Here is a 27929-nt window from a genome sequence, read left to right on the forward strand (position 1 = left end):
CTGGATTTCAACCCATCATAAGGATGTCATTTTGGATACAAGTATCATGGTACATTTTAATTGATGTTACTTTCCTTGTTTTAAAAAAGCCTATAAAATGATGTACCACACAATGGGTGTTTACATTTAAAATATTCGAGTTACAACCCCTAATTCACCCTCTTATGAGGGGTTGAAATTCAGTTGTACGTCAAAAGGTAGAGTATTTGACCAATAACTCATCCTGAAAGTTACAGTATTATATCCACAACAGTTACCAATTTATTGAAGGGTTCCCATACATATGACTCACTCTGTATAAAGCGCAAAGTTATTATCTAAACACTCCCAAGAGAGTGTTCAAAAGAGCTAATGGTATTCTTTTCCTAGTTAGTTGTGTGAATACTCTCATAGGGTTCAATGTTATTCATTCTCTATGGATGACGCGTGTGAACTAGAACGCTTTCATAGTTGCTTGAATATTCTCATCGGATTCAATGTTATTCATTTTCTATGGATAAATGAAGCATGTGAACGCTTCCATATAAACCAACCATTTTCATTTCATTTTCTCAAGGAAGTTGCTTATGTGTAAACGCTCTTATAAGAATCAATGTTATAATTTTTTATAACACAAAATTAGGGTGTGAACGATTCTATAAGAGTCAACGGTTCTCATTTTCTCATCATAAAAGATGCCCTATGTGAGCATCCCCATAAGACATGGAATAAATTATTTATTCTCACCCAGTATGGTTGCAGAGACAGGCGTAATCGTTGACTTTGTCGACACAGACGCCTCCGTTGAGGCAGGGCGTTGACAGACACTCATTGATGTCGAGATGACAGTCGCGGCCCGTGTAGCCGGCGGGACACTGACACTCGTACTGGCCACTCAGCGGGTTCACACTGCATGTGCCACCGTGCTTGCAAGGGCTGTTGTCACACAGGCGAGCTGTCATCTCTGTGTCACAGTGCTGGCCTGTCAACAACAGGCGTGTGTATTTCCACCATTATAGTTTGTAACACATATTTGTATTGGCATTTGAAAACCCATTCATTGATGGTCTCCTTTAGAGTATCAAATCTATTTAAATATTCACCAATTGACTCTAACTTTATTATTTTAAGGCTAAGCTGATGACTAAATGATATTGAGTTAAAGATGGAAGGAAACATGACATTTCAATTTTTTAATTTAGATAAATGAAAAGAAAAATTTCAAATTGATATGCATCAATTACCCTGGAGATTTCTGCAACTGCAAATATTGTCAGCAGAGAGAAAAGCTAGAAGGAAACTCCATTAACTATACTATACCGTTCAAGTATCAAGAACTATAAATATTGAGTATTAAGTATTTTGCTAGGGCTGATTGAAAGTTTATGAAAAATTTAATAATGTTCATTTATTAAGTAATACACGTAATAATCAAGTGTATTACTAATTAAGTTTAAAAATTCATTGTAATTATTTTAACTTTTTATTGTAATTATTTGACAGACTAGTTTCGGATATTTATCCCATTATCATTAGGCTATGACTTGATAATGGGTAAATACCCGGAACTAGTCGTATCTGAAATAAAATCATGCAATTAAGGGTGCTATTTCATTCTTTACGAATGAAATTTAGTTTTAAATACATTTATATATTACAAGAATTTGATTATATATTTTGTTGTTACCCTTGTTGAGGATGGAAGTTCAATTTCCAAAATTATATACCTTCATAACAAGAAATTAACATACTGAGATTAGAGAGAATTACAATAGAATGATGAAACGTTGCCTAAAAGCATGATTGGAACAAAAAGTATCTTGAAAAAAGAAATAAGTAACACTTACCAGTGAATCCACTGCGACATTGGCAGTAGTAATCTCCAATAGGCGTTTCCTGGCAGATGCCATTATTTTTGCAAGGATTTTTTAAGCATGGCGAGCCTGAAAAAATAACTTGAATTAATTTTACTTGAGAAAAAGATTTCGTCTCCAGCAGCTGTAAAAGAATCTATACAAAATAGGTTGGTTCTATATGGTAGACATATTGGTTGAAATGGATTGTCACATGAGAATATGTTGATGGTTGTTATAGGATTTACATATAATAAATTGTTTCAACTAGGAAAATTATAAAAGAATAATATTTTTTTAAAGTAGTGTAATGGAATCAACGTGTTACTTTTCCAATTATTAGCCTATAACTCATGGTATTTATCAACATTCAATTCAAATTTTGCTAGACAATTAATAGAACGATAAAGGACTTGGTATTGAAATATAATTTTGTAAACGATTAACTGATTAAATTTAAACCTCCAATTTCTTGTACAAAATGCTGAGTAGATAATAAATACACCAAGTAATTAAACAATCATTCAATTCTTTCAAGCATGCAGTTTAACAAAAATTATAATTATAGCGAATGTAGAATTTCATATTATTACGCTAAAAACAACAATACAAGGGAAAACAGATAAAGGAAGAATAGATCATAATGGGTGCATTGATTCTAGTTAACTAGATGTAATATTCAACTAGCTATTAGAAAGTTCATTGTCACTAACCACTTTATCCATTAAAGTGATGTGCATGTTGAAAATGTGTTTTGAAACTTACGAGCAAATATCAACATTAATACTACTAAAACATGCTTATTGATGATAAACCTGGAAACAAAATTATGTATTAAAATGAGAAATATAATATAGAAATAGATGAGGATTATTGAACCAGTTTCAGACATTTTAAATAAAATACTACAAGAAGAAAGTTTTAGAATTATTGTTCTTATCACACGAGTGTATAATTTTACTCAGTTTCAAATAAATTAAGTGAAATGATTAATACACTTGATAGAACTTTTAGGAATTGGATCAATAGCCTACTGTTTTAGAAGCATTTTACATAGTTCAGGTAGTATGAATACTAAAAGAGAAGTGATAAACTCTCATCCAACAATGAAACAGAATGAACCAACTTAGAACAAATTTATAATCATGAAGATGTTCAATTAGAATAACTGAAACACACTAACCGGCAGAAACGAATACAACATTAAAAGCGAAAGCAACAAACACACCCAACTAAAAGCAACAAAATAAAGTACAAAATAAGTCTAGAACAATAATTTTACATTTTTAGGACAAATTCAACCTAAATAGAGAAAATTCAACGTTTTAATAGAAACACAAGTAGAAAAATTCCAAATAGATCTAGTAAGTGAGTAGAATTGGACATAATTAGCCGATTTAGTAAATTGATTTTTTTCTAGCAGTTTGATTTTATATAAAGTAATAACTTAAATATATTCTCAAGAAACTAAAATAGAGTAAATTCTATATTCTGCACATTTACAAATTTGAAAATTCAATAAGCAAACTCGGTATGTTTGAAAGCAAATTGAACCTTTTTAGAAGGCATTTACCACTTTTAAGCGGTCCCTAGACATTCAATATTATTGTACAACAATATAGTAGGTTAGTACCTACTTATCCCATCAGGCCACACACCTATAGTCAGGTACAAGTTATAATAAATAGCAGATTAGATTAACATTGGTGTTGCTAACCTTGTCTATAATTCGACCAAGTTCGACAAAGTAGATACGTAGCGGTATCCTTTTCTAGCTCTGCAACGTTGCCAGATGGTTATTAAACAATGTGGAAATACAATGAATTAAAAAAAAATTATCTGTATAAGAATGTAGCATTTAATCATTGAAAAATACATTTTATTGACGAATAAAACATAATTTATAATTTGAAACAAGAATGAACAGTTAATATTACATCAGATACAGTAGTATCAGCTATCCTCTACAGAAGGCATTGGCAAGGCAGAGAATCGGCAACGCTGTTCTCCTATCTCTCTCTACTAATAACGTGGATCTCTCTATAGAACAGACACGTCATAGATAATAATTGTAATGGCCTGATATTATAAGTAGGTACTAACCTACTATATTGTACTATAATATTGAGCGTCTAGATACCGCTTTATAATTTTTAAAAACAGAATCAACCCTTTATAATAACCTCTCATTTGCTACTTTTTTACTTATTACTTACAAGCATTTTCACCACTTTTAGACCTATTTAAAGATATTTTAAGCCAACGGAGCCTGTTAAGACATGTTTTAGAATGTTTTTAAATCATATTAAAATTATATATATATATATTTTTTTTTTTTTTTTTTTTTTTTGATCAATTTAAACTAAGTGAACGATGTTTGAGACTGACCGTTGTCGATCTGGCAGTTGTTGCCGGAGTAGCGGGCGGCGCAGTGACACTGGTAGCGGTCGGGCCGCGACACACATTGGCCGTGCATCATGCAAGGCTCCACCAGGCAGTGGTCCACCTTCGAACCTGTTCGAGCACCACAACACACAACACATGCACTACTGTCTGCTACCTCACACACAATATAAACGATTCACTACAAAGTGCCGTTTAATTATTGTTACAGTTTCCTAATACCTGTAGTGGACACAAGTGCTAGTAGACTACTTGAGGTAGTAGTAGCACTACATCACACACAGGGAGCCACTACTAAGTGTCGTCCAATTACAGTTTCAACTTTTCTCATGATTTTAACAGTTTTGAATAGTGGGTTAGAGACAACCAAGTCCTGAGTCCAAATTATTTTTTTAATAACTGAGTTTCAACTCATATAACATATGTGTGCTGGAACAAGCTTGTTGTGGGTATTCGAGGAATATATAAAGGTGCTTACAGACTTACGCGGTACAAACACGCGCATTTCGCTTTTCATCAGCTGAAACAGTAAAATACCAATATAATAAGCATAACATCAGCTGATGTGAAGAGAAATGCGCGTGTTCGTGCCGCGTAAGTCTGTAATCACTTTTATATAATACATATATAGCACATAACAGAAGACACTTTGAAGTTTGTAATATAAATTAAAACAGGACACACGATATAAATAGATTGAAAACACTTAAAAACTTACATTAGAAATGGGGGGAAATTTTCGGAGACTGAGTCTCCTTTCTCAACCGAGCAGACTGAGTCTGGATACATCTGGATACTCAGTATCCTTGAGAAAGGAGACTCAGTCTCCGAAAATTTCCCCCCATTTCTAATGTAAGTTTTAAAATGTTTTCAATCTATTTATATTGTGTCTCCTGTTTTAATTTATATATATTCCTCGAATACCTACCACGAGCTTGTTCCAGCACAAATTATAATGCTATAGGAGTTTGAAACTAAGTTATTTAAAAAATACTTAATAAATTCGTTTGCCTGAAAGTAACGACCTTCAGCTAGTGTTTTTCAAAACCAGTTTAGAACTCTTATCACATTATAATGTTGGCTGGAACAATACTTGAATAAATACAGATTTGTTTTCAAGCTCACTCTGTGCAATAGTAACTAGAATTGAGACATTTCAATAAACAAAGTGCAAACAGTAACTAATTTGATGTATTCAATCTATACAGTTCCAAAGTGTTTCAAAAATAATGCTGCATAATTAGTGTTTCAAATCATGAGTAGATGATACGGTTATCGTCAAAACTCTTCATGAACAGAATATTTTCAAGGAACTTCATAAAATTTTACAACGATAGGTGAATTGGTGTAAATGATGCAAGATTCAATTTTTGAGAAGAAAAAATCTGATAGGTGTATAACTATCCTTTTAAATACTAAGTATTTTAGTTTTTTAAATACTTTGTTCTTGATGTATCCACCAACAATATTGGTTTTTTTCTAAGTTCGACGGCACTTTGTAATTCGTCCCAAAACAGAGCAAACAATCAATAGAACAAGTATAACTACTACTACTACTAAGCAATAGCACTATTACTATAGCGCTGGACAGGACATGACACAAGACAGGTTACAGTGATTTCTTGAATTGTTGATATAATTAATAATTTTATTAGTGTAATTACTAGAAAACATTCCTTTACTATATTGTGGACAACTACTGAAATGTGTATTCATAGTCTGAAAATATATAATAATTTATTTACGACCGTGCTATAATGTAAACATTGCAGCATCATAATCAATCCCATAACAGGGGTCTTTTCGCAATGGGTCTTCAAAACTATACTATAATGTGAACATTATGCAACGACTTCAACGTTATAACACGGTTTTCGATGCTGGTGGCATCAACATTAAAACACAGTTTCTGATGCTGGCAGCCGGGTTCAGTTTGTCAATTTATCACAAAGTCAAGTATTCAGCAGTTTGACAAGATTTCAATTGGTCAAGATTTCGATATGTTAAGTTTTCAATTCGTTAAGATCTCAGTTTGTCAAATATTCAATTTATCAAGTTTTCAGTTCATCAAGTAACAAGTTTTCAGTAAGTCATATTTCCAGTTTGTCTTGTTTTCAGCATTCCAAGTTTACTGTTCACTCTCCCTGAGTAGCATTTCACCTATTGTTATTTCTTTTTACCATAATAGGCAAGTTGGTTGATTTCTAACCTTAAAACAAGTAAGCAATGGGATACTTTGTTTGAATGGTCGCAGACAAAATAGTGTACACAATAGTTTTATAAGGTCTTTAAAGCACTCGTGAGATGTTTAAGACTTGCGTTTGCTCGCTAAGCTCGTTCACTTAACTGTACATCTAGCTCGTACTTTAAAGACCCTTATTATAAAACTGTTGTATAAACTACTATTATATATTTTATAGAACTTAATAAGATAATGGAAAAGTTTGTTATAAAATAAGTGAAGAGTTGTTGACGGAGATGATGGAATCATTAAAATTTTGATTGCGATTTTCCTGCATTGACTCATAAGATTTATGAAGCATTTCATGGAATACAATAAATGTTGACACATTGAGTCTTTCAAGTTAATTTACAGGAAAAAATCATGAAAGCCTTCGTTCGTGAATTGATTAAGAACTATTAATACTTGATTGTTTCAAACCTGCAGGCGTCATCAGAAACTGTTGTAGTAAATGGACAATTAATCCCCGTTTAATGTTTCATGAGAACCAGATTATCTTTCAAATATCACAAAAAAACTATTATTCAAGAAATTTACTTCCATTTCTGATTGGAAAGACTGTTGAAAATCAATTCTTTCAAAGTTTGCAATTTGGTTGAAACAATGAGAGCTTTTGTATTACCTAATACAGCGGGAAGAATAATTCTTCATTGTAATATTGTTACTAATCGTTCTGGGACAATGGATTAAAATAGATGACATTTTTGACATTAGCTATTGATCACGATCACACACTGCCGTACTTGAGTTGAAATAATTTTTCTGTTGAAACATTTTTAATACATCAGCAAATTCAAAATATACTTTCACTGAAATGATATTGTTCCATGGTTAACGTTGAAATGATTAAGATTAATAAGAAGGATGCTTGCAGTAATAGTTTTTCAAATAATCAATTCAGAATAATGCCAGCAGATTTTGACAGATAATTGATATTAATTTTGCTTCATCAAAATAATGAGTCATATTTATCAAGAACGATGAATAATATGAATAAATTTCAACAGAATTATCAAGAAAATGTAGACACATCTGAATTCCAAGACATGAGCATGCTCCACAATTTCTAGAATATTACTTGATTATTTCCAAAGAAATAGACTACTATCATGTGAGTTATCTTATCTACGTTGTGCAATAACATTGGAGATATTTCTCTCAACCATAAAGATGCAAAGATGCTACTACAATGAAGAATGAACAGTGATTGAAAAGACATGGAAGGCATTATTTTCTATGACAATACAAGTGATTTTTGAATCAAGTCGATTTATCATAATGATCACATCATTATAAAAAAAAACAATATTCATTCCATTCATTCTATGAATAAGGTTGCATGTAACTCTAAACTGAACTAGTGACAAACTAGTTGATAAACGTGTAACTAGTCATTATACCTCTTTACTAGTTGGACAACTAGTTAATAAACTACTCAACTAGTTGATAAAAGACTCAACTACTTTTTAAAAAATCATACCTGACTATCAATGACAACACGACTGAAAATCTAGTTTATCAACTACAAAACTGGATGAAAATGAAGTTACTCACAGCTATTAGGCGTCAACGGACAGGGTCCCCACTGCACATTAACAGCCTGGGTGGCGTTGCTGAAGACTAGACCAGGTCCCTCCAGAATGCAGCCGACAAAGCCATAGCCAACGTGCAGTTCGTTGTTTACTCCATAGTTGATTTCGGCAACTGACAACAGCTCTTGGTTGTATGTCGAGTTGGCTATCACCTGCGGAACAAAATTAAACATAATCAAACTATATTACAAAATACATACTATTAAATTAAGCGACTAATTTCTGTATATATTTTTATATCTGGTTATTTATATGGTTGCGGTCCAACGGATCTCGAAAACGGTTCTAACGATTTTCACGAAATTTGGAACATGATAGGTTTATGATATAAAAATTCAACTGCACTAGGTCTCATCATTGGGAAAACTCGCTGAATGACATTAAAAGGATAATAATTATTCATCCTTGGAAAAACAGATGATAATTTCGTCGTCTGTCGATGACAGAAGATGCGTGTGCCTGTGTGGGAGATCAGCTGTGTAATCATCAGCTTACCGTATCTCGCGAGAAATCTAGAAATTTTAATAGACTCGATCAAAATAATCTGATTTGTTGAAATATATCATAATATTAAAAGTTAATCATTATTTTACAGTTCTAAGTGATTAGTAAGTGTTATTTTGTTGTTCAATTTGATTTGTAAACAATCTAAATTAGTACTTTTGTTTTCAAATATTTGGACTGAAAATAATTGGACCTGAATTCAAGTGTATGAAACATAACCTACTTTTTGGACCATGTATAGTGTGTAAATCAAAATTCGGGGAAGAAACAGTTTTGGGCTGTGCCTGTTAGTCCTTCCCCAATCTTTTAAAGAATTGTGTTCTGTTTATCAATAACTAAATAACGAGCGAAGCTCGGTACCCCGATATTTATTAGTTATGTGAACAATTTTCAGCTGAAGTCTTGACCTAATGCCATTTTATGTCATCAAATTTTTTATTGGAATCGATTAAGTATGTTATTTTGATCACAAAATCAAAAAAAAAATTAAACGGCGGCCACACATCATAAATAAAAAAAAATCGTTTTACTAACCTCACTTTGTTCAAGACTTTTTATACGCCTCTGGACCTAGAATTACGTCGGTTATGGATCAGAGTTGAGTCATATTTATTTTTAGTGTTTCAAAGGTAGAAGGATAGGTTAGGGGGTTAGGTTTTTGGTTTGGGATTGCAATATGCTGAAAGGGTTTGGGGTCCAGGTTGAGGTATGTTTATTAATGTTTCAAAGGTGAGAGGTTAGGTTAGGAGGTTAGGTATTTGGTTTTAAATGACAATAATATGCTGGAAGGGGTTAGGAATCAGATCAAGACATCAATAAGTACTGTATCGACCTATCAATAGTTTAAAAAACAACATGTCTGACACTGTGTAGGTTAGTGAAATGCATGCAATTGTGCTCCTTTGAACTTCGTTTATTTTGAAAATAATAGTGACCGCCGTTTAATTTGTGTTGTTTTATAATCAAAATTAGATACTAAATCGATCCTAACCAAAAACACTGCGACGTTGCAATATCGTAGGCCGGGGCCTTGTATTAGAGGTGGCTATGGTTACGCCCAACTTTCTAATTGAATAGACAAGTAGGTATGTTTGTTTGTTGAGTGGATATGGGTAGAAAAAGCTTTCCAGGTTCACCCATTTCTGAAAAGCAGATCCATTCATTCATATCACTTCTAACTTGAAGTCATGGTATTCCAGTTTAACTTTCTAGATGAATTCCATGTTCAACAAGTTGTCAACACTGTAAAACTTGGTCTAAATCAGGACCTCCTATATACTACCGGACCTGAGCCTAGAAAAAAAATGGCCGCCGTATGTGGTGGTCTTATAGAAATTCCCACTGAGAAAATCACTAATCACTAATCAGCTGTTAGAGAGCGTCTCATTTTGTCGAAATCTCAGTTCGTCTAGTCCCCGTTTAAAATATCATTGCTGGCCACCACATACGGCGGCCATTTTTTTGTAGGCGCAGGTCCGGTATATAGGAAGTCCTGTCTAAATGCAGCTCTCAGCTAGCTAGATTGCATTGAATGCATACATCAATGCACATACAGTATTAAGAAGAATTCAATATTGAACTTGAAAATCACCAAGAACTCGAAAAAATGAGTTATTTCAGAAAATTTGAAGCCAAAAAATACACCAACCTACTCACTTTTAGAAATAATACGGAAATTGATGAAATACAGTATGCTACAGTTATTCATATACAATGAATAAGTCATTATCGTCTCTGATAAAATTATAAAATCTTATGAAAACTGAAATACTCTGTTGTAATCCATGAGTAAAGTACATTTTCTAACGAAAATTATAAAAAAACGTAGGTAGATTATAAATCTCTCATCAGATTACCTCCCATAGAAAATTCTAGATTAAATAATTTCTACGGTATATAATTGTTGGATTGTATCGGGATTGTCTTACATTCCTTCATAGTCTTCATGAATAAATATACTTCTATCTTCCTATAGTATATGATTGGCCCATCATAAAAAATATTATGCTACATAACTTTATGACTAGAGACTTTTGGGCTACTCTGTATACTGTATCCTGTATCATATCCTAGAGAATAAAATGTAATGGTATTATCAACTATGTTTTAGTTAAGTATGCATTAGAATAATGTATGATTACCTGCTGGTGTCCATTAGCAGACAAGGTGAGATTGCCGAGCCTGTAGACAATGTTGACAGTGTGCCAGGCATTGTCCAGAAAGCGGGCATTCAGAGTCACCCTGAATTGCCTGGTGGTGGCAATCCCTGGGCCAGGGTTTAGTTGCGCAGTCAGCACTAGGCCTTCGGGAAGTACCTGAACAAATTAATACAATTTATTTATTGACATCAATCAACAAGTCGGATATTTCCTGCAGTCATGAACAGTGAAAAATACTCTTTTATCACTCGGGGAAATTGTCGCTCCTGGCTAGGTTCTTGCCATTAGGTTCTCAAGGTTTCCCACAAGGAGAAAAAGTTGCACTTGAGTGCCTAGTTTTACAAATATACAAAAAAATTGAACTATGACTATCACACAGGGTGCGGACACAGGTAAGACTAAGCGTGATCAGCGTTCCCATAGGTTTATATAGCTATATATATCACATCGCTCTCTACGATATAGATATAGCAACTTTTTGGCGAGGGCGACTCTTATTTATCTGCAAATAAAAAATCAAAGTACCCTTTTTTCTAAAGCCGTTTGTCCTTTCTTCCTTTTGCCGCCGTGTTTTTGCCTCACCTAATGTACTCATATGAGCATAATAATTATAGTTACTGTTAGTGTTAGTAGAATAATTAAATCTTCATTTAATAACTATTACCTGTAATATTATGAATAAGGATATCATTTCGTGATTATTTCTTATTAAATAAATAAGCAGTTCCTGATTTTTTATGTTTGTACTTTTGTTTAGTGAAGTAGATAATATTTATTTACTGTAAAGCTTTATTTTGTATTTTGTTTTTGGTAAATAAATAAATTCAAATTCAAATGTGATAAAGTTTATAAGGAAGACAAAAGAATCATACCTCCAAAAAATCGATGTGTGTGTAACTAGACTATAGGGAAGTCTCTGTAACAGATAAAATTTCTGTTTATAGGGTATGTAACAAAATTACCTCTAGGGCGAGAGACTGCTGCGAATTGCGCTGTGTGAAGAGCTGTCCTCCGGCGCAGGTGCGGAAGGAGAGGCCCAGATGACTGCGCAGCGACACCTGCCCGGCGATGCGGACGTAAGAAGTCCTATTGAAGAAGGCCTCACGTTCGTGCGGGACAACCACGCCTGATGGACCCGACTCTTGCGCTGCGGTCGGCACCGCCACAAATAGCAGCAGCCACAGTATGTCTGTCAACGAAAATAACGAAAAAAATATTATAAAATGATAATCAATTAATGACATAAGCAATTTGAAAACCAAAAAAATATGCCTAACTAAACTAAGTGAAACAAATAACAAAATAAAATACATTGTGATAAAAAATAGAAAATAATAGAATGGAATGGAATTGATTGGAATATAATAGAATAGATGTTTGTTTCATCAAGACAACCAACCAAATATACCATTATTGGTAAACGCAGCCAATTTTATTCAGAAATATTAACAATCACCAAAAAACCAATAGATTAGGACTTATCCTTACACTCCCGTTGGACTTATCATTAGGACTATTATGACTTATCATTATACTATAACCCATTTGAATTGAAGAGAAAAATGTTTTTAGCCATGTCACTCCAGTGTTTCAGATGGAAACGATAATTCGTCGGTCCCGACTGTCTAAAAACAGTCATTGGGTCATGTCAGAGAACCTGGAACCTGAAAACTCTGACACCAGACCTGAGCCAGCCAGGTCCCTTGATATTAATATAATTAATAAATTATCCCGTGTTATTGGCTGAACATATTGTATTGTCCGTCCCGGCTGCCTAAAAATAGTCGTTAGGTCATGTCAGAGGCCCTGACATTGATCAGATGAGACCTGAAAACTGTCAACAGACCTGAGCAGGGCAGGTCACTCGATATTCTTATTATTACTTCCGTGTTATGTCCGAATTGACACGTTAATTTATTGTCGGTACTGTATGGCCGACAAATAACAGTCGTGAGGCTCAATGACGGCTCAAATTATATACTCAAGAGAGGTGACTCAGGAATTCCCCATCAATAAAAGTAATACGGATATTATTATCGATTTAGAATCGTCTACACACATTTTTTTTGCCTTAAATCTCTCAACCATGTAGGGTTTTTTTTTGCACAAGAGAGATGCTTATAAGATATATTTCAACTTACTGTAACTTAATTAAGTTGCCTTAACTCAATGGGAAGCCTATTCATAAGTTTAATTCCTCAGAATTTGAGAACTTTGGTGTGCTTCATGAGTCAGGATCGTGTTATATGAGAAGAAATAATATAAGGAAATGCTTTCCAGCAGTTGCAAAATACATGAACTACACGATATTGTCATCAAATTCTTTAAAAATTAGTGAAATTTTTATTATACTGTTGGAAATAATCCACTTTTACAGAATAAAATACATTAATAAAGGGGGAAGTACACGAAATGCTATACGTATTGCATCAAAGAACAAAAAACTGCAAGGACGGAGAGGATAAATTATGACAAAAGTAAAAAAAGACATTTCAATAGAGCAAAAATAAAAGGAGAATGTGTTTTCCAAATGCATTCTACTGTACCTCATCCTATGATAAACGTTTATGGAAATTCGTGTACAACAGAATACACTTTAGAAATTGAAGTTTATAAAAATTCAAGAATAAAGAAACAAAAAATCAGTAGCAACACGCTCGTTCAATTAAAACAACCAGCTTTCTCCTCAACCAACTGTCATACCACCACAATCTCCTCTACCTACCACAATTTATATTTATATATATTTGTAAGTATAGAGCGTCGTAATGACATGTGCACATAAAAAGGAAGGCAAGTTTAGTGCATTGTCTTTCACACAAACTAATAGAAAGACGCACGCACACCACATGCGGTCGAGTTTCGATTCGTGTGAATCAATCCATCTAAAACAATGCATTTCAAATGTCGGCTGGTGTGAATCAATCCATATGAAACAATGCTGTTCAAATGTGTGTGTGAACTCATCTATTTGAACAATGCTCCTTCTTATTCGACAGTGTTAATTAGATAAGACTGCAGTTGGAAACGGAATAAGGAGAGATTGTTCGTGATTAATCTTAGATAAAAATTGATGCGAAAAGGTATGATGAGTTGAATCATTTCATTCTTTGCCAAGGTCAAGCATTTACAATCCATTGACTAGATGGCTAAGACCATAGACTAACTCTACGGTTAGATCTGTGCTAAAATGTTATCATATTTTAGCGGTAAACATGTGAAGTGGGTACAGGACCAATACTATATTTGAATACCAATAAATTCAAAGATAGCGCAAAATTATGCACGAGGATCTAGAAAATCTTATCTTAAAATAGTTATAATGTTGCACTTTAATTTCTGTAATATAGCGTATAGTATTCACTGAAGCTAATCCAAGTTGAAAAGCATAAACTTTCAGATACTGTTTTTGAAAAGATATCAGAAGTTGGAGGTAAGATAACTATTCCACAGATATAACTAAACAATTTTGTACAGGTATATGGTGTATGAACTAAGAATTTAATACCCTCTTCCAGCAAAGTTTTTAAAGAACAAGGCACTTATTATTCAGAGAACGAAGATCCAACCATGAGACATGAGAAAGGAGATAGCACAGAATCGTTGATGAGGAAGAGACAAGATAGACTCACACGAAAAATGCTGGAAGGAATAGGAAAGATGAAGGAGAATGAAAGATCGAGGAAGATAAATAAGATGAAAGAGGAAGAGAATGAAAGAAAAGAAGACAAGGAGATATAGACAGTAGCAACGTCCTAAGGATTCACGCAAGGCTGCGGACAGGAAGTGCAAAGTGTGTGACACCGGAAGCCCCTACGAATTATGTGAAAGAAAATGAAGAAGAAGGAGTGGGTGGGCGAGAAGAGGGTAATAAAGAAGAAAGATTAGGAGTAGGGGATGAGGTAGGGGAAGAAGAGGATGTTGAGCAGAACGAACTCCTGTAAAGTCCAACTTGACGGCTAAATCATAAAACACAACCTTTTTTGTGAGTTAATTGTTACAGTAGTATGAGGAAGTTGAACTGTAAGTCATGAATTTTAATTTTCGGCTTTATCTAGATGGAGCTCTTACGATTGCTTAAAAAATATATGAAGTGACTAGAAAACAAGAGGACATATCATTGGGTACAGATAGTACATTGCACTGTTTTATTTATGGAGATTTCATAATATACATTAGAATATTTCTTGGTTGGTAACCAGTAAATGTTTCAGAGAAAATTTCAAAGTAGTGTGACCAGCGTTTATATTCCACAAGCTGTGCGTCCATACTTTTTACAGCAATCAAGTAAAATTTCCAGCCCAAAACAAAACAATCGTTCAGCCGGTACGCATTAGTGACAGGGACCGGAAACTACAACCAATGAGAATAATGAGGGAGGAGGAAAATAGGAAGAGGGAAAGAATAAGAATGAGGAAAATAAGAAGTAAAATTCCGTTTTGTATGGTGGTGCATGGTTAGTCGGTCACCCTCGACACACACGGAGGGTTTTCAACCATTTGCGTGTTTAAAATGGTGGAAATCAGTGGTTGGGGGTACTACGATCGATCCAACCCAGTCGATGTGGCATTGTTGATTGTGTGAATGCACACCAGTGATACACCACCGAATTTGAATATTGCAAGACTCTATTATAGTGGAGAGTGGAGTCATGCAAGTCTGCAAAGTAGAGGGATTTCAAGAAGCTATTTTTGGGTGCTGGTTGTTAATGATGCTAGTTTTTGCACTGACCACGGGGTTTACCCCATAATATACCCTGACTACCCTGATTATCTACTCACTATGTAGTGCACATCTAGAGATTATTGTATTCCCGAAATTACGGTCTATATCGATTCACGATTGAACTTGTTCACACATTCTCATGCGAGACTGGATTATTATGTACAAAACCATTCAAATTATGAGAGGAATCTAGACCAGCATTCGATCCATTCTCTGACCTTCTCTCCAGAGAAGTAGCCAGTAGATAGTAGATAGAATTGAACTCCTTGAATTAGAAGTTGGGAGAGAGCACTTGTTTACAACGTTTGAGTTAGAGGTACGATATAACAAAGTATTTAGATGCTGAAAATTATTATCCATCCTAGTGACTTCAATTTATCTTTATATTTTTTATTTTTTATATTTGATAATAGAATAGGTGGATGGAATGGAATCTGGAATACTCATGATTTTCTATGTGAGAAGCTACAAGACTGCACTAAAAATACGAAAACCAGATGATACATCATAAATAATAGTCTATAAATAGTAACTATTGTTTTTATAAAATCATAGCAATTTTCAACAAAACATAACTTTTCAATACCAAAAGATATTGTATTGTATAATGATTGTTTAGATATTGTACAAAGTAAAGTTCAGTATTCCATTTCCATACTCAGATATATTTAGTCCATTTTAGTTCATTCAGTCCATTTCTACACTAATTAGATAATTTAGAGCAAGTGATAGAGATTTGCAGGCGAATTGTTGAGGAGGCCAAGGTCCACGTAGGGTTGTAGCGCTTCGTAAAAAGAAGAGTCACATAATTTGGAATTTCGAAATAATTCAATTTTAAACAAATAATGTGGAAGAAATCCAAAATCATTATACTTCAGCCAATGCCCAGTTCTCCAACCGATTCTCCATCCTTTTTTGAACACAAAAGGGCTTGCACTGGTGACACAATTGTATTGTACTGACTCATCCACCATCAGAATGGACCACAGAATCCGAGCGTGAGAAACAACCAGCGATAGCTGTAACGCAACGCAAGACCGCCATTGCTGCGTTTTTACGTCAATTATATCGCCTAGTCGACCTTTACGACTGGGTCAATATGAGCGCTCGGTACACAGTTTTCGGTGGAAAAACTCTACTGAAATTCACTTCTGACTGTCAGAGCATTGGTTAAATGGGAGGTAGCATTCATTTCAAATAACATGATTAATGCTGACAGTTTGAAGTGGCTGTCAGTTTGAGAGAGGCTGACAGCATTGTTTGAGTGGCGAGCGTAAATGTAAGAGATGCTGACTAGCTGACAGTTAGTAGTGAGTCTGATTACAGAAAAAATACTATGCAAACCTTTGTTTTTGTTAGAAAAACCAGACAAACACAATCTCAAGTGGATTGATTTTGAGTTGAGTCGTTGAAAAACTCTCAAACCTCTTGTATTTGTATAATTTTATGGTTGAGAAGGTTGAAATTGGAAGTCTATTAGCCTCTGGGTCGGCGTAAAATGAGGAAGAAGTAACAGAGTACACCAGTTGTAAATAGTTTTGGAACAGTCTCTACTTATAAATTCCTAATTGCAACGTGAAGAAATTTGGAATTTGAGAATTTCCAGCTCCTGGCCTGATATGCGAGCAGCCTAGAGCATGATAAAAGGAATAAAAATACATCAATACAGTATTGTGAATAGTTTTCTTTTCCAGAACTAGAATAATAGTAATATTCAATTCTAACAATAGGCCTACTAATAACTTCAATACTTAATACTAATAATAGTTAACATAGTTGAATTTGTGTTGAATTGTCAATAAAAAGGAAAATTAGAAAGTCTTCTACATCTGAGTTAATATGTGAGCAGAATAGAGTGAGGGAGAAGTTATTGAAATAATGTGCAATGTAGATCAATTTTTTGAAAAGTTTTGGTATAAAAATGAATAAGATGGAGTCTTATTAGTTTTCTTCAAGTTAATTGTCAGAATACCTGGAAATGATCAGCTCTTAACCTCTTAGCTCAGACAAGAGGGCTTGAATCTGTGCTCTCAGGCTGGTAGAGTGAAAAATGTAGTATTGATACAGATAATCAGTTTCAATTTTTATCATAACATCATTATTACAAAATGAAGAAGCTGTAAAAAAGACTTTAAATTTTTACTTCATTTGAACAAGGTTTCATTCTTCAGACTGGTTAAAAAATAGGACGTTTCAAGTTGAGGGAGAGACTACAGAGATGCACCGTAAGAAGTGAAGGTAAAACAACCAGAGGTATTTAAATTAACACTTCAACCATCGAGTATTCAATCCAAAAATATACGTCAATGCTACCTATAACTAATATATGATAACAACTCAAAAGAAGTATTATATATGCGAATATGCGAAATACAAATTGCCAAGGTACCTAGAATAGAAGGTACTGGCCACGTATCTCTATCTTTTAATGATCAGTCAGATGGTCGGTGTGACGTCATTGGTGCTCTAAAAGTCTATTCTTGCTATCTTTTCAATATAAAATTGAGCAACTTTGTAAGTCTTCTTCTCAAAAAGTAAATAACTTTCAAGTCCCATCGACATCTCCTACTGCGCATCTTTTCGTGGCCACTACCTTGTATTCTAGGTACATTGCAAATTGCTATCTAATCTAACCCATCGAGATAGAGCAGATTGATGATCTATTTTTATTATAATTAGATATCGATGTAATTGGATTAACTATCAACATCAACACACTCCAACTCATATTTAAAATAATTCAATGTCACCATTTGTGAATATGTAAATAATACAGACTATGTACTGCTGAGCTTCTGCTTCAATTCGAGTAATGATGAAAATGAAAGATCATGTTTCAGTAGACTCCGAACCACCGCCAAATGATTATAATATCGGGTGTGCTGCATTGAATATTATGTCATTATTCTGCTATCCAAGCTGCAATGTTACTGATACCCAGTAATTGAGTTGCTAACTGGGTGATTCAAATCACGGTAATTTCAGGATGTTAACGGTGGAAAATCAGTTTATCCAGGACGGTTTTTGTTTGGTTTCCATGTTGAACGTCGCTTTAAACGTCGACTAACTGTGGTACTGTGATCAAGCTCCGTAATTTTTACCGTAACGTTCGCCCACACGATATTTCGATTTCTTTATAATGTCTGTGTCATTTCATCACTTCCATCTTTGAATAAGGATGAAAAATTGAAGGGAGATTCCTTCTTTCTACACTTTTAAACACGTTATTTCAAGTTCGCAAGTCAGCTTTGTACATTCATAGTAAATAGTAAGTCGTAATAAACCACTGATAACAATTTAGAGAAACCAATTTTGCTTGTTACACTATTTTTATAACATTGTTTGATACCCTAAAACATCTCTCTCATTAGTTAGCTAGGGATGGTGTTTCTCTTTCACCCTACTCCAATTGGTTGTTTCTATGACGACAGAGTTCTTACTATTCCATTGGTGAGCTTATTTTAAAGTAGAGACTTCAGTCTGTTTTAGCTGCAGTGGAAGTTCGAATCACGTTCAGACTGGCATTTAATACGAACATCTCTCATCTTATTACTCCTCTCAAATCATACACCTTTTTTTCACAAATTTAAATGAAAAAGGTACGATGATAAGGTCTTAACAATCTACAGGACTGAAATACGAAGCAAACTAGACCCATAATTACCTGCTAAAACAATCCATTTTTCGAGCTCTTCTGAAAGAGAATTCAAAGAAATCAAGATAAGATTTCTCTCGCATTGGAGCAAGAATGAATTAGGCACTTGTTTCATATACAGTTTTTTTCCAACACAGTACAATGCCTCCTCACAATCATTATGACGTTCTCGACAATCACTCTCAACTTGCAACTTTCAACAATTCCTTTTTCCCTTGCAACTCAATGTTGAAACCATGAGTTTCTAGTTATGGTAGGATCAAAATACAGTAGTAGCAATAGATGAAAAGTGAGGCATCCCATGACGCAAGCCCCAAGTTGCATGCAGCACAATGGCACGAGTGTGGTATATAATTAGTTCACAAAGCAATAGAATGGCGTTCGACAAGAGAAGCATGTGATCTGATTTCAACTATTGTTCAACTTTAATTAGACACCACTTCAAAGAGTACTTGCTATAATATTATTTCCCACAAGCTATGTATGTGCCTACAATAATTCGAAAATGACTATCAATAAAGTATTCTTCTCATACTTTTTCTTCTTCTTCTTTTTCTCATCTTCTCCTTTTCATCTTCTATTCTTCTTCTCCTTCTCATCCTCTCCTTTTCATCTTCTATTCTTCTCCTTCTAAATCTTTTTTTTCTCAAACAAACAGTTATATTGCTTCTCATCCCTCATCCCCTCCTTTATCCTGGTCTCTTCTAACATCGTTTCTACTTCTCCTATCTCTTTATAATCAACTTTTTTCCAAATTTTACTGCATCAATCTTGTCTTTATCTTCATATAAATTTCACTAGTTTCTGCTCCTCTTCTGACCATTTCTTGTATCCTCTTTCTCTTCCTAAATCTTCTTACATTATCTTATTCGCCGTCTTCCCCCTTCAAGCTCCATCATCTTCTATCCTATTCTTCTTCATTTTTGTAATTTCTTCATTCATATACCATTGTTGTCATCTCCTTCTCGTCATTATTCTCCTTCTCCTCCTCCTTTATCGTTTTTATTATCATTTTATCTTTTCTCTTCTCCTTCCTTTTTTCATCGAATTCTTCCTCTACATCATCATCTTTTTTCTTCCTCCTTCTGACTACTTCTTGTTCTCGACTACCATCATCACACTGATAATTACGTGAAGGATATGCCAGGGTCATTGCCCGCACTGATCCTTCTCAATTCACACCTTATTAGGCCGGTAATTCTCCTTTGTGAGTGATGTCGTTATATTGTTGCTCTTACTATTAGGGATGGGTATCGATACATCGATGTTTAAAAACATCGATGTTTTTAACATCGATGTTCACTGTTCGATGTTTTTCACTTATCGATGGTTTTAACTAGACATCGGTCATCCGATGTTTTTCCCAACTAAAGAGTAAAAACAATTCTAATTTTTTAATTTGATACAAGTTTTTTTATTTTTTGTTTGAAGAGGATTATCTTGAGAGCAATAAGCAATAGTAACAGAATTATAATCATTATCTTTATCATATTTAGTGTAGTATTCTGTTTAGTGTTTTTCGTGAATATAGATCACTCTTGTAAAAGATCTCGCATAAGTTTTGATTTCCTGCATATTGCTATTTTTATTTTTCAATCAGGCTCTCTGTATTTTTATGTGAGACTGTTGGATACTCTTGAAGATTTACATTACTTCTGTGGTCCGTATCAAGGTTAGATAGTTAGTTATTTAGAATTGAATAAGAGGTCGGATTCTTTGTTTCTTAGGAAGAAAGAGTTTTTTCTTACTACAATTATTTCCTCAACATGTGTTTAACACTAATTAATCTAGCTCTGGAAAAGAGGTCCTCGTATTGTAAGGAGTGCAGATATCCATATAAAAAAACTTGATCCATTTTCATTTCCTAAAAAATCTATCAGGTGTACGATAGATGATTCCTAAAAAATCTATTGAATGAATACGATATGAGTATCAATGATTGCTGAAATTAGCTTCGGGTGAAATTTCAAAACCGAATCCTCGAGGATATCCCGAGAGGTTTCAGACTAGATCATGAAGATGACAAATCTTGTGAAATAGAGTTGATGTATCTTTCTAGTCACAACCTGACTTCAATTATTCGAGAGACTGTTACTTGAATACCACAAGTCCAAAATTGCTGTGATTCCAGTTAGTAACTGTTAAAATATTGGAACAATAGCTCCAGAAAAAATTGTAGTCACTTTAGAAGCTCTTTTTGTGTTCTACAATCTGAGATCAGGTAGAGCGCTCTATCTCATATTCCAGGTACACCTGACAACAATGCTCCTTGTATTGGGAAAAACACCTAATTTTCAGCTTCAAGCATCATCACCAACTACTTTGTCCTCACATTGATATTTCGCACAATGACATAAGTTCTTGAGATTATGCTCTATGAGAATCACCCGTAAGATACACTTCATTTCAGTATTTCCTAGTGGAGAGGCGCGCTTAAGGACACCTCAAGGATCAAAATTTCAAACACATAACTTTTGACACAATGCTCAGATTTCATCGTACTACACTTCATCCTTCTCGGCTCGTCACGCTCGTCACGCGGTTCAAAATCATGCATAATAAGTCAAATTCGGTCAAAATTTATTGTTGAGTGTACTTAAGCCCATATTCCAATACACAAAAAATGACCAATTTCTATATATTCAAAGTTGCATGTCTTGTGAAATACTTCTGATAAAATTTCCAAATCTAGTGAGAATGTGAAAATTGTCTCCCTCTACCCACTTCAATAAATAATACTTTCGATTCCAAAACAATTTGGAAGTTGAGATTTTAAAAATGGCGATTTCAGTTTTTACATTTTTTTCGTAATTTTACTGTTGATCAAGAGTTTCTAAAACGAGTCTGATACATCATAGAAACTTACAATTGATTACGAATATTGTAGATAAATTCATCCTCTACGAGCTCAGTTGCCTAAAATCCATCTTGAATCACTTTTCGCTATCATAGAACTGCCAAAACCGTTAATATGAGAAAAATATCTACAATTTCCGGATTTTTTTCAACAATCAAATCTCACTTTACGAACATATTTTTTCATTAATTGTTTACAGCAGATGAAATAGAAAATTCTATTGTACATTTCAAGATCATGTAATAATTTTTTTAATGAGGGGTTACCGAGATACATAGCTTTGAATATAGAAATTGGCCATTTTTTATGTATTGAATATGGGCTTTTAAGTACCTACACTCAACAATAAATTTTTCTTTTTTTTGACCGAATTTGACTGTTGATGCATGATTTTGAACCGCCTTGGCGAGCCGAGAAGAATGAAGTGTAGTACGATGAAATCTGAGCATTGTGTCAAAAGTAAATTATAAGTGTTTGAAATTTTGATCCTTGACGTGTCCTTAAAGCAAGCCTCTACTAGGAAATACTAAAAAAAAGTGCATCTAACGGGTGATTCTTACCCATGAACTTATGTCATTGTGCGAAATATCAATGTGAGGACAAAGTAGATGGTGATGATGGTTGAAGCTGTAAATTAGGTGTTTTCCACAATACAAGGCTCATTGTTGTCAGGTGTACCTGGAAATCTATATGACATAGAGCGCTCTACCTGATCTCAGATTGTATAGCACAAAAATACGCCTAGAGGGATTTTGAAATACACATCTAAATTGTAACAATCGGAAGATATTGTTGATCAAAAACTAAAATTCATCAAAATTGATTTTTTCTTCAAATTTCACTCATTTTTGAAGAATAATAACTAAGTACTCATTGAAGATAGAGAGTTCCGAGTGATCTCATTTTTCTCAGAATTTTATAATCTGGGAGAGATTTGGCACAAATAGCTGAAAGCTGGAAAATGAGCCGAAAATACGAGTTTTTCGGGCTATCCTGTGTCTAGCACAAGGAAATCTTGCATGAAGAAATTGGTTCTCGACTTCTCTTATGTACCCAAATAATATATTAAAAATCAGAACTACAGTATAAATTGCAAGCACACCCCTTTTTTTATGTCTATATTGACTGGACTAATAGTATCATCCATAAAAACGTAGGGCGATAAACGATGTTTAAAAACATCGATGTTCAAAAACATCGATGTTTACTGTTCGATGTTTTTCACTTATCGATGTTAGGATGAAAAAACATCGATGTTCAAAACATCGATGTTTTGTCGTTCGATACCCATCCCTACTTACTATACAGTGGAACAATCCATCAGTCTGCTAACTAGTCGTTGCATACTTACACACTTGTCAGTCAGTGACAAAGATGAAATAAAAGTTGAAATGTTGGTTTGATTCTGACACTCATTGCGTCATTGGCCACAATAGCTTGTTCCGTTATTATAGATACTGAGTTATGGACATGCTCGAGTCTTCAGTTGTTACAAGTGCAAAAATAAAGAAACTAAAAGTTGTTAAAATGGACAACTCACAACAAAATGGTTCTCACAACGAGCTTACGCACACTGAGCTTGTATTCCTTAAACCTTATCAACTTGTCAGGAATCTCTTACATAACTATCCAAAAATATCAGAAATAAGCAATGCTGTCTACAAATAATTAGACATGGATTAGATAAGAAGAGTAGAGAATGCAAAATAGCATGTCAAAAAGCATGCATTGCAAAAAAAAAAAGATATGTGATACAATCGATTAATTTTGACTATTATTTAAAGTAGAAGGGGTAATTTCTAAAAATTTGCAATATTGTCATAAAGGAATTAATGTAGAAACTTCCTTATTATTCAAGATATTTTAACGTCTTTTTGAAGGATAAAATGATTGATTGACTTTAATGTATCAATATCAAGAGCTTCAATCAATCAATCAATTTGATGATCTGATCAGCTTTCTCTTTTTATTTCTAATTTGAACATCCATTAATGAATAGTTAAATGATTTATAGTCGGCTTGTTCATAATTGACCGAACGTGTGAGGTGTGAAAAGCAAACTTGATTTGCTTTTGTCTGTCTGTATGTAACGCAATCACGGCCAAACGCGTTGATAGTTGATAGAATTCGATGAGGCAATATTACTTTTTCAACTGCGCATCGATTTATACACAAGGTTTTTTGAAATTTTGCATTTTAAGGATAATATGGAAAGGAAAGAAATTCCTCCATACTCTGATATCACTATATCTATCTATCTATCTATCTCTCTCTCTCTCTCTCTCTCTATATATATATATATATATATATATATATTATATATATATATATATATATATAGGGTGATTCATAATTATGGTAAAATAATTTAACACGTGATAGTAGAGGTAAAAATAAGAAAAAAAGTTCTTATAAAAATATATATCCATAAACGCTTCATTAGCGAGCTATACAGGGTGAAAGATTTCGCCCGGAATTCAGTTCCTCTGGTGAAATAAACCGATGCTGAATTGTTTGGGGACTAGTTTTTGAAAAACTTATGCTGGATTCATATGGAAAAATATCTGAAAAATTGAATAAAACTAGTCTGGAAGCTGTAGTGTGAGTAGTTTTTGAGAAAAAAGTAGAAATATGCAAAAATTCTAGGTAGAAAAACACAGACTTCTTCGTTTGATGCCCAATAACTTTCTTTAATGACCAGTAAACAAATAATTTTTCGCAATAAAAATTGTAGAGAATTTAATTCTGAAAAGGATGATGTAAGCTGTGTAAACTAAATTCAAATAAAAGTTGGATAAAATGTATTCTTATGTAGTACATTACACCACAAAAATTTGCTGTTTTATGAGGAGAGAACTAATAACTCATAAGTTGTAGCTGATTGCAAATAATTCAATTCCAGGGAAGTAGGTGGTACAGAGCTTTAGAGTTTGTGGAATTTGTGGGAGTTTGTGGTGTTTGGTAGAGGGATTGGAGGAGACGACATGGAACAGATCTTTAAGGACAGGTTTGAGGTTTTCAATTCCAGGGAAGTAGGTGGTACAAAGCTTTGGAGTTTGTGGAATTTGTGGGAGTTTGTGATCATCTACTTTGAAGATAGAATCAATCAGACTATAGAATTATTCATAATCAATCAGCTGACAAGTGGATTATTCATTGCATGCATTACACAGATGTCTGGCCGTATTGTCTATTTCTATAAGGTAGGGTTTTTAATATTTTTTATGATGCGTGCCCATCAGTATCAATATTCTCACATTTGAAAAACAAATTTAATAGGTGATTGAAAATGAAAAAAAAAATGATTAAATGAAATGAATAATGCCGAAGAAATTATAATATTCTTGATTGAAAAAGAATAATTTTAAAATAGTTGAGAAATATTTTTATCAGATGGAAAGATTATTACGAAACTGGATAAACCATCATATTATGGGATAAAAATTCAAATGTGAACTGAGTTTATTAACATACTTTAAGTGACATACATTCGAGGACTTTTTGAGGATGATAGGAAGTTTGTTTGCTGTGATATTGATGAGGAATCTAGTTTGGATATTTTGAAGAGTGAAGTCAAATTTGCCATCAAGAATGACAAAGGTGGAAAAGCTGTAGGTCCAGACGAACTTCCTGGAGACATCCTCAAACTTATTGATGAAGAGTATGTTGGAATTCTTACACACTTATATAATAAAATCTACAGGACTGGTGTATTTCCCACCAAATGGTTGAAGTCAATCTTTATAACTCTTCCGAAAAAGTCCAATGCTAGGAAGTGTGAAGATTACCGAACGATCAGCCTGATGAGTCATACAATGAAGGGATTGCTCAAGATAATTCATACGAGGATCTACAACAGGCTGGAAGAGAATTTATCAAATACTCAGTTTGGTTTTAGGAATGGTTTAGGTACGCGGGAGGCTCTGTTTGCTTTCAATGTCATTGTACAGCGTTGCCTAGATGTGAACCAACCTATATTTGCCTGCTTTATAGACTATCAGAAGGCTTTTGACAAGGTACAACATAATAGGCTACTTGAAATCCTGAAAGAGTCTAAAATAGATGCATATGACCTTCGCCTGATAAGAAACTTGTATTATCATCAGAAGGCTACAGTACGGGTGCCATCAGAGTGTAGTGAGGAGCTGGAGATTAAGAGAGGGGTTTGTCAGGGGTGAGTGCTGTCACCGCTTCTCTTCAACATTTATTCGGAGAAAATAATCAGCAAGGCCCTGGAAGATGAGGCAGGAGGGATAAAAGTCAATGGCATACCCATCAACAACCTGAGGTATGCTGATGATACTGTCCTGCTGGCTGAGAACATAGAGGATCTCCAGAGAATGTTGAATAGTGTCATCACTGCAAGTAAGGAAGCTGGTCTAAGTCTCAATGCCAAGAAGACAAAGTACATGATATTCACTAAAAATGCACCTCCTTTGGATGATCTCTTTGCTGGAGATAAGAGATTGGAGCGGGTAGATGCATACACAAATCTTGGGGCCCAGGTAACTTCTAACGCTGATCACTACACTGAAATTAAAATCAGGATGGAGAAGGCACGTGCTGCATTTATTAATTGAAGAGTTTACTGATATCAAGAGATATAAAATTGGATCTCCGAATTCGTCTCCTTAAGTGTTTCGTGTTTCCAGTTCTGTTATATGGCATGGAAGCATGGACCTTGAATAAATTATGTGAAAAGAGAATTCAAGCCTTTGAGTTTTGGACCTACCGCAGAATGCTGAGAATCTCATATATAGACCATGTAACAAATGAAGAGGTTCTCAGAAGAATGAAGAAAAGGCCAGAGCTCATAGGTGAAATTAAGGAACGAAAATTAAAGTACCTAGGTCACATAATGAGGGGAAAGAAATATGAAATATTGCACCTAATTATGCAAGGAAAAATAACAGGCAAGAGATCAGTGGGCAGAAGACAAATATCTTGGTTGCGCAACTTAAGGGATTGGTTCCAGTGTACATCCAATGACCTATTCAGAGCAGCTGTAAATAAAATTAAAATCGCCATCATGATAGCCAACCTCCACCATGGAGATGGTACATGAAGAAGAAGAAGGAGAAGTGAGTTTTTGATCTTGGAGAAAACAACTAACAGTTTTTAGGAGTAAATTATGATTCAACTGTGAATTGTGATTCAACTGAATCAACTAGAACAGGTGACATCATATACTTGTGGATGAGAAAACTGCGTGAGGTCTACTGTTCACAGAACTACTAGTATTATACTCTATCAACTTACTGTTCTCTGTTGATTGTATTGTGCATTTTTGTATCTTCTTCCTTGTATGTTGTACTGTATGTTCAATTACCATCAACGAGAACTACACATTCAAAATCAGTTGTACTGTATGTTCAATTGCCGTCAACAAGAACTACACATTCAAAATCAGTTGTGCTGTATGTTCAATTGCCGTCAATGAGAACTACACATTCAAAATCAGTTGTACTGTATGTTCAATTACCGTCAACGAGAACTACACATTCAAAATCAGTTGTACTGTATGTTCAATTACCATCAACGAGAACTACACATTCAAAATCAGTTGTACTGTATGTTCAATTACCATCAACGAGAACTACACATTCAAAATCAGTTGTACTGTATGTTCAATTACCGTAATCGAGAACTACACATTCAAAATCAGTTGTACTGTTTGTTCAATTACCGTCAACGAGAACTACACATTCAAAATCAGTTGTACTGTATGTTCAATTACCATCAACGAGAACTACACATTCAAAATCAGTTGTACTGTATGTTCAATTACCGTCAACGGAACTACACATTCAAAATCAGTTGTACTGTATGTTCAATTACCGTTAATGAGAACTACACATTCAAAATCAGTTGTACTGTATCTTCGATTACCGTCAACGAGAACCACACATTCCAATACACTAGTCCGTCCGGTAGGCCTACTATACCAATACACTAGTCCG

The 27929-nt window shown here is 34.2% G+C and overlaps 1 protein-coding gene across 2 annotated transcripts in view; it reads right to left on the reverse strand.

Moving 5' to 3' along the window:
- The window catches only part of LOC111051909 (protein crumbs), a 145619-nt gene that overhangs the window by 86788 nt on the left and 30902 nt on the right, over window positions 1-27929 (reverse strand). For both annotated transcript variants that reach the window (XM_039432731.1, XM_039432732.1), the window contains exons 2-7: window positions 11695-11921; window positions 10715-10888; window positions 8032-8221; window positions 4221-4346; window positions 1827-1922; window positions 727-961 (exon numbers count right to left, since the gene is read on the reverse strand). In XM_039432731.1, the coding sequence (XP_039288665.1) occupies window positions 727-961; window positions 1827-1922; window positions 4221-4346; window positions 8032-8221; window positions 10715-10888; window positions 11695-11921 (1048 nt within the window). The remainder of the gene's footprint in view (window positions 1-726; window positions 962-1826; window positions 1923-4220; window positions 4347-8031; window positions 8222-10714; window positions 10889-11694; window positions 11922-27929) is intronic.

Source organism: Nilaparvata lugens, chromosome 7 (genome assembly GCF_014356525.2).
Source record: "Nilaparvata lugens isolate BPH chromosome 7, ASM1435652v1, whole genome shotgun sequence".
NCBI lineage: Eukaryota > Metazoa > Arthropoda > Insecta > Hemiptera > Delphacidae > Nilaparvata > Nilaparvata lugens.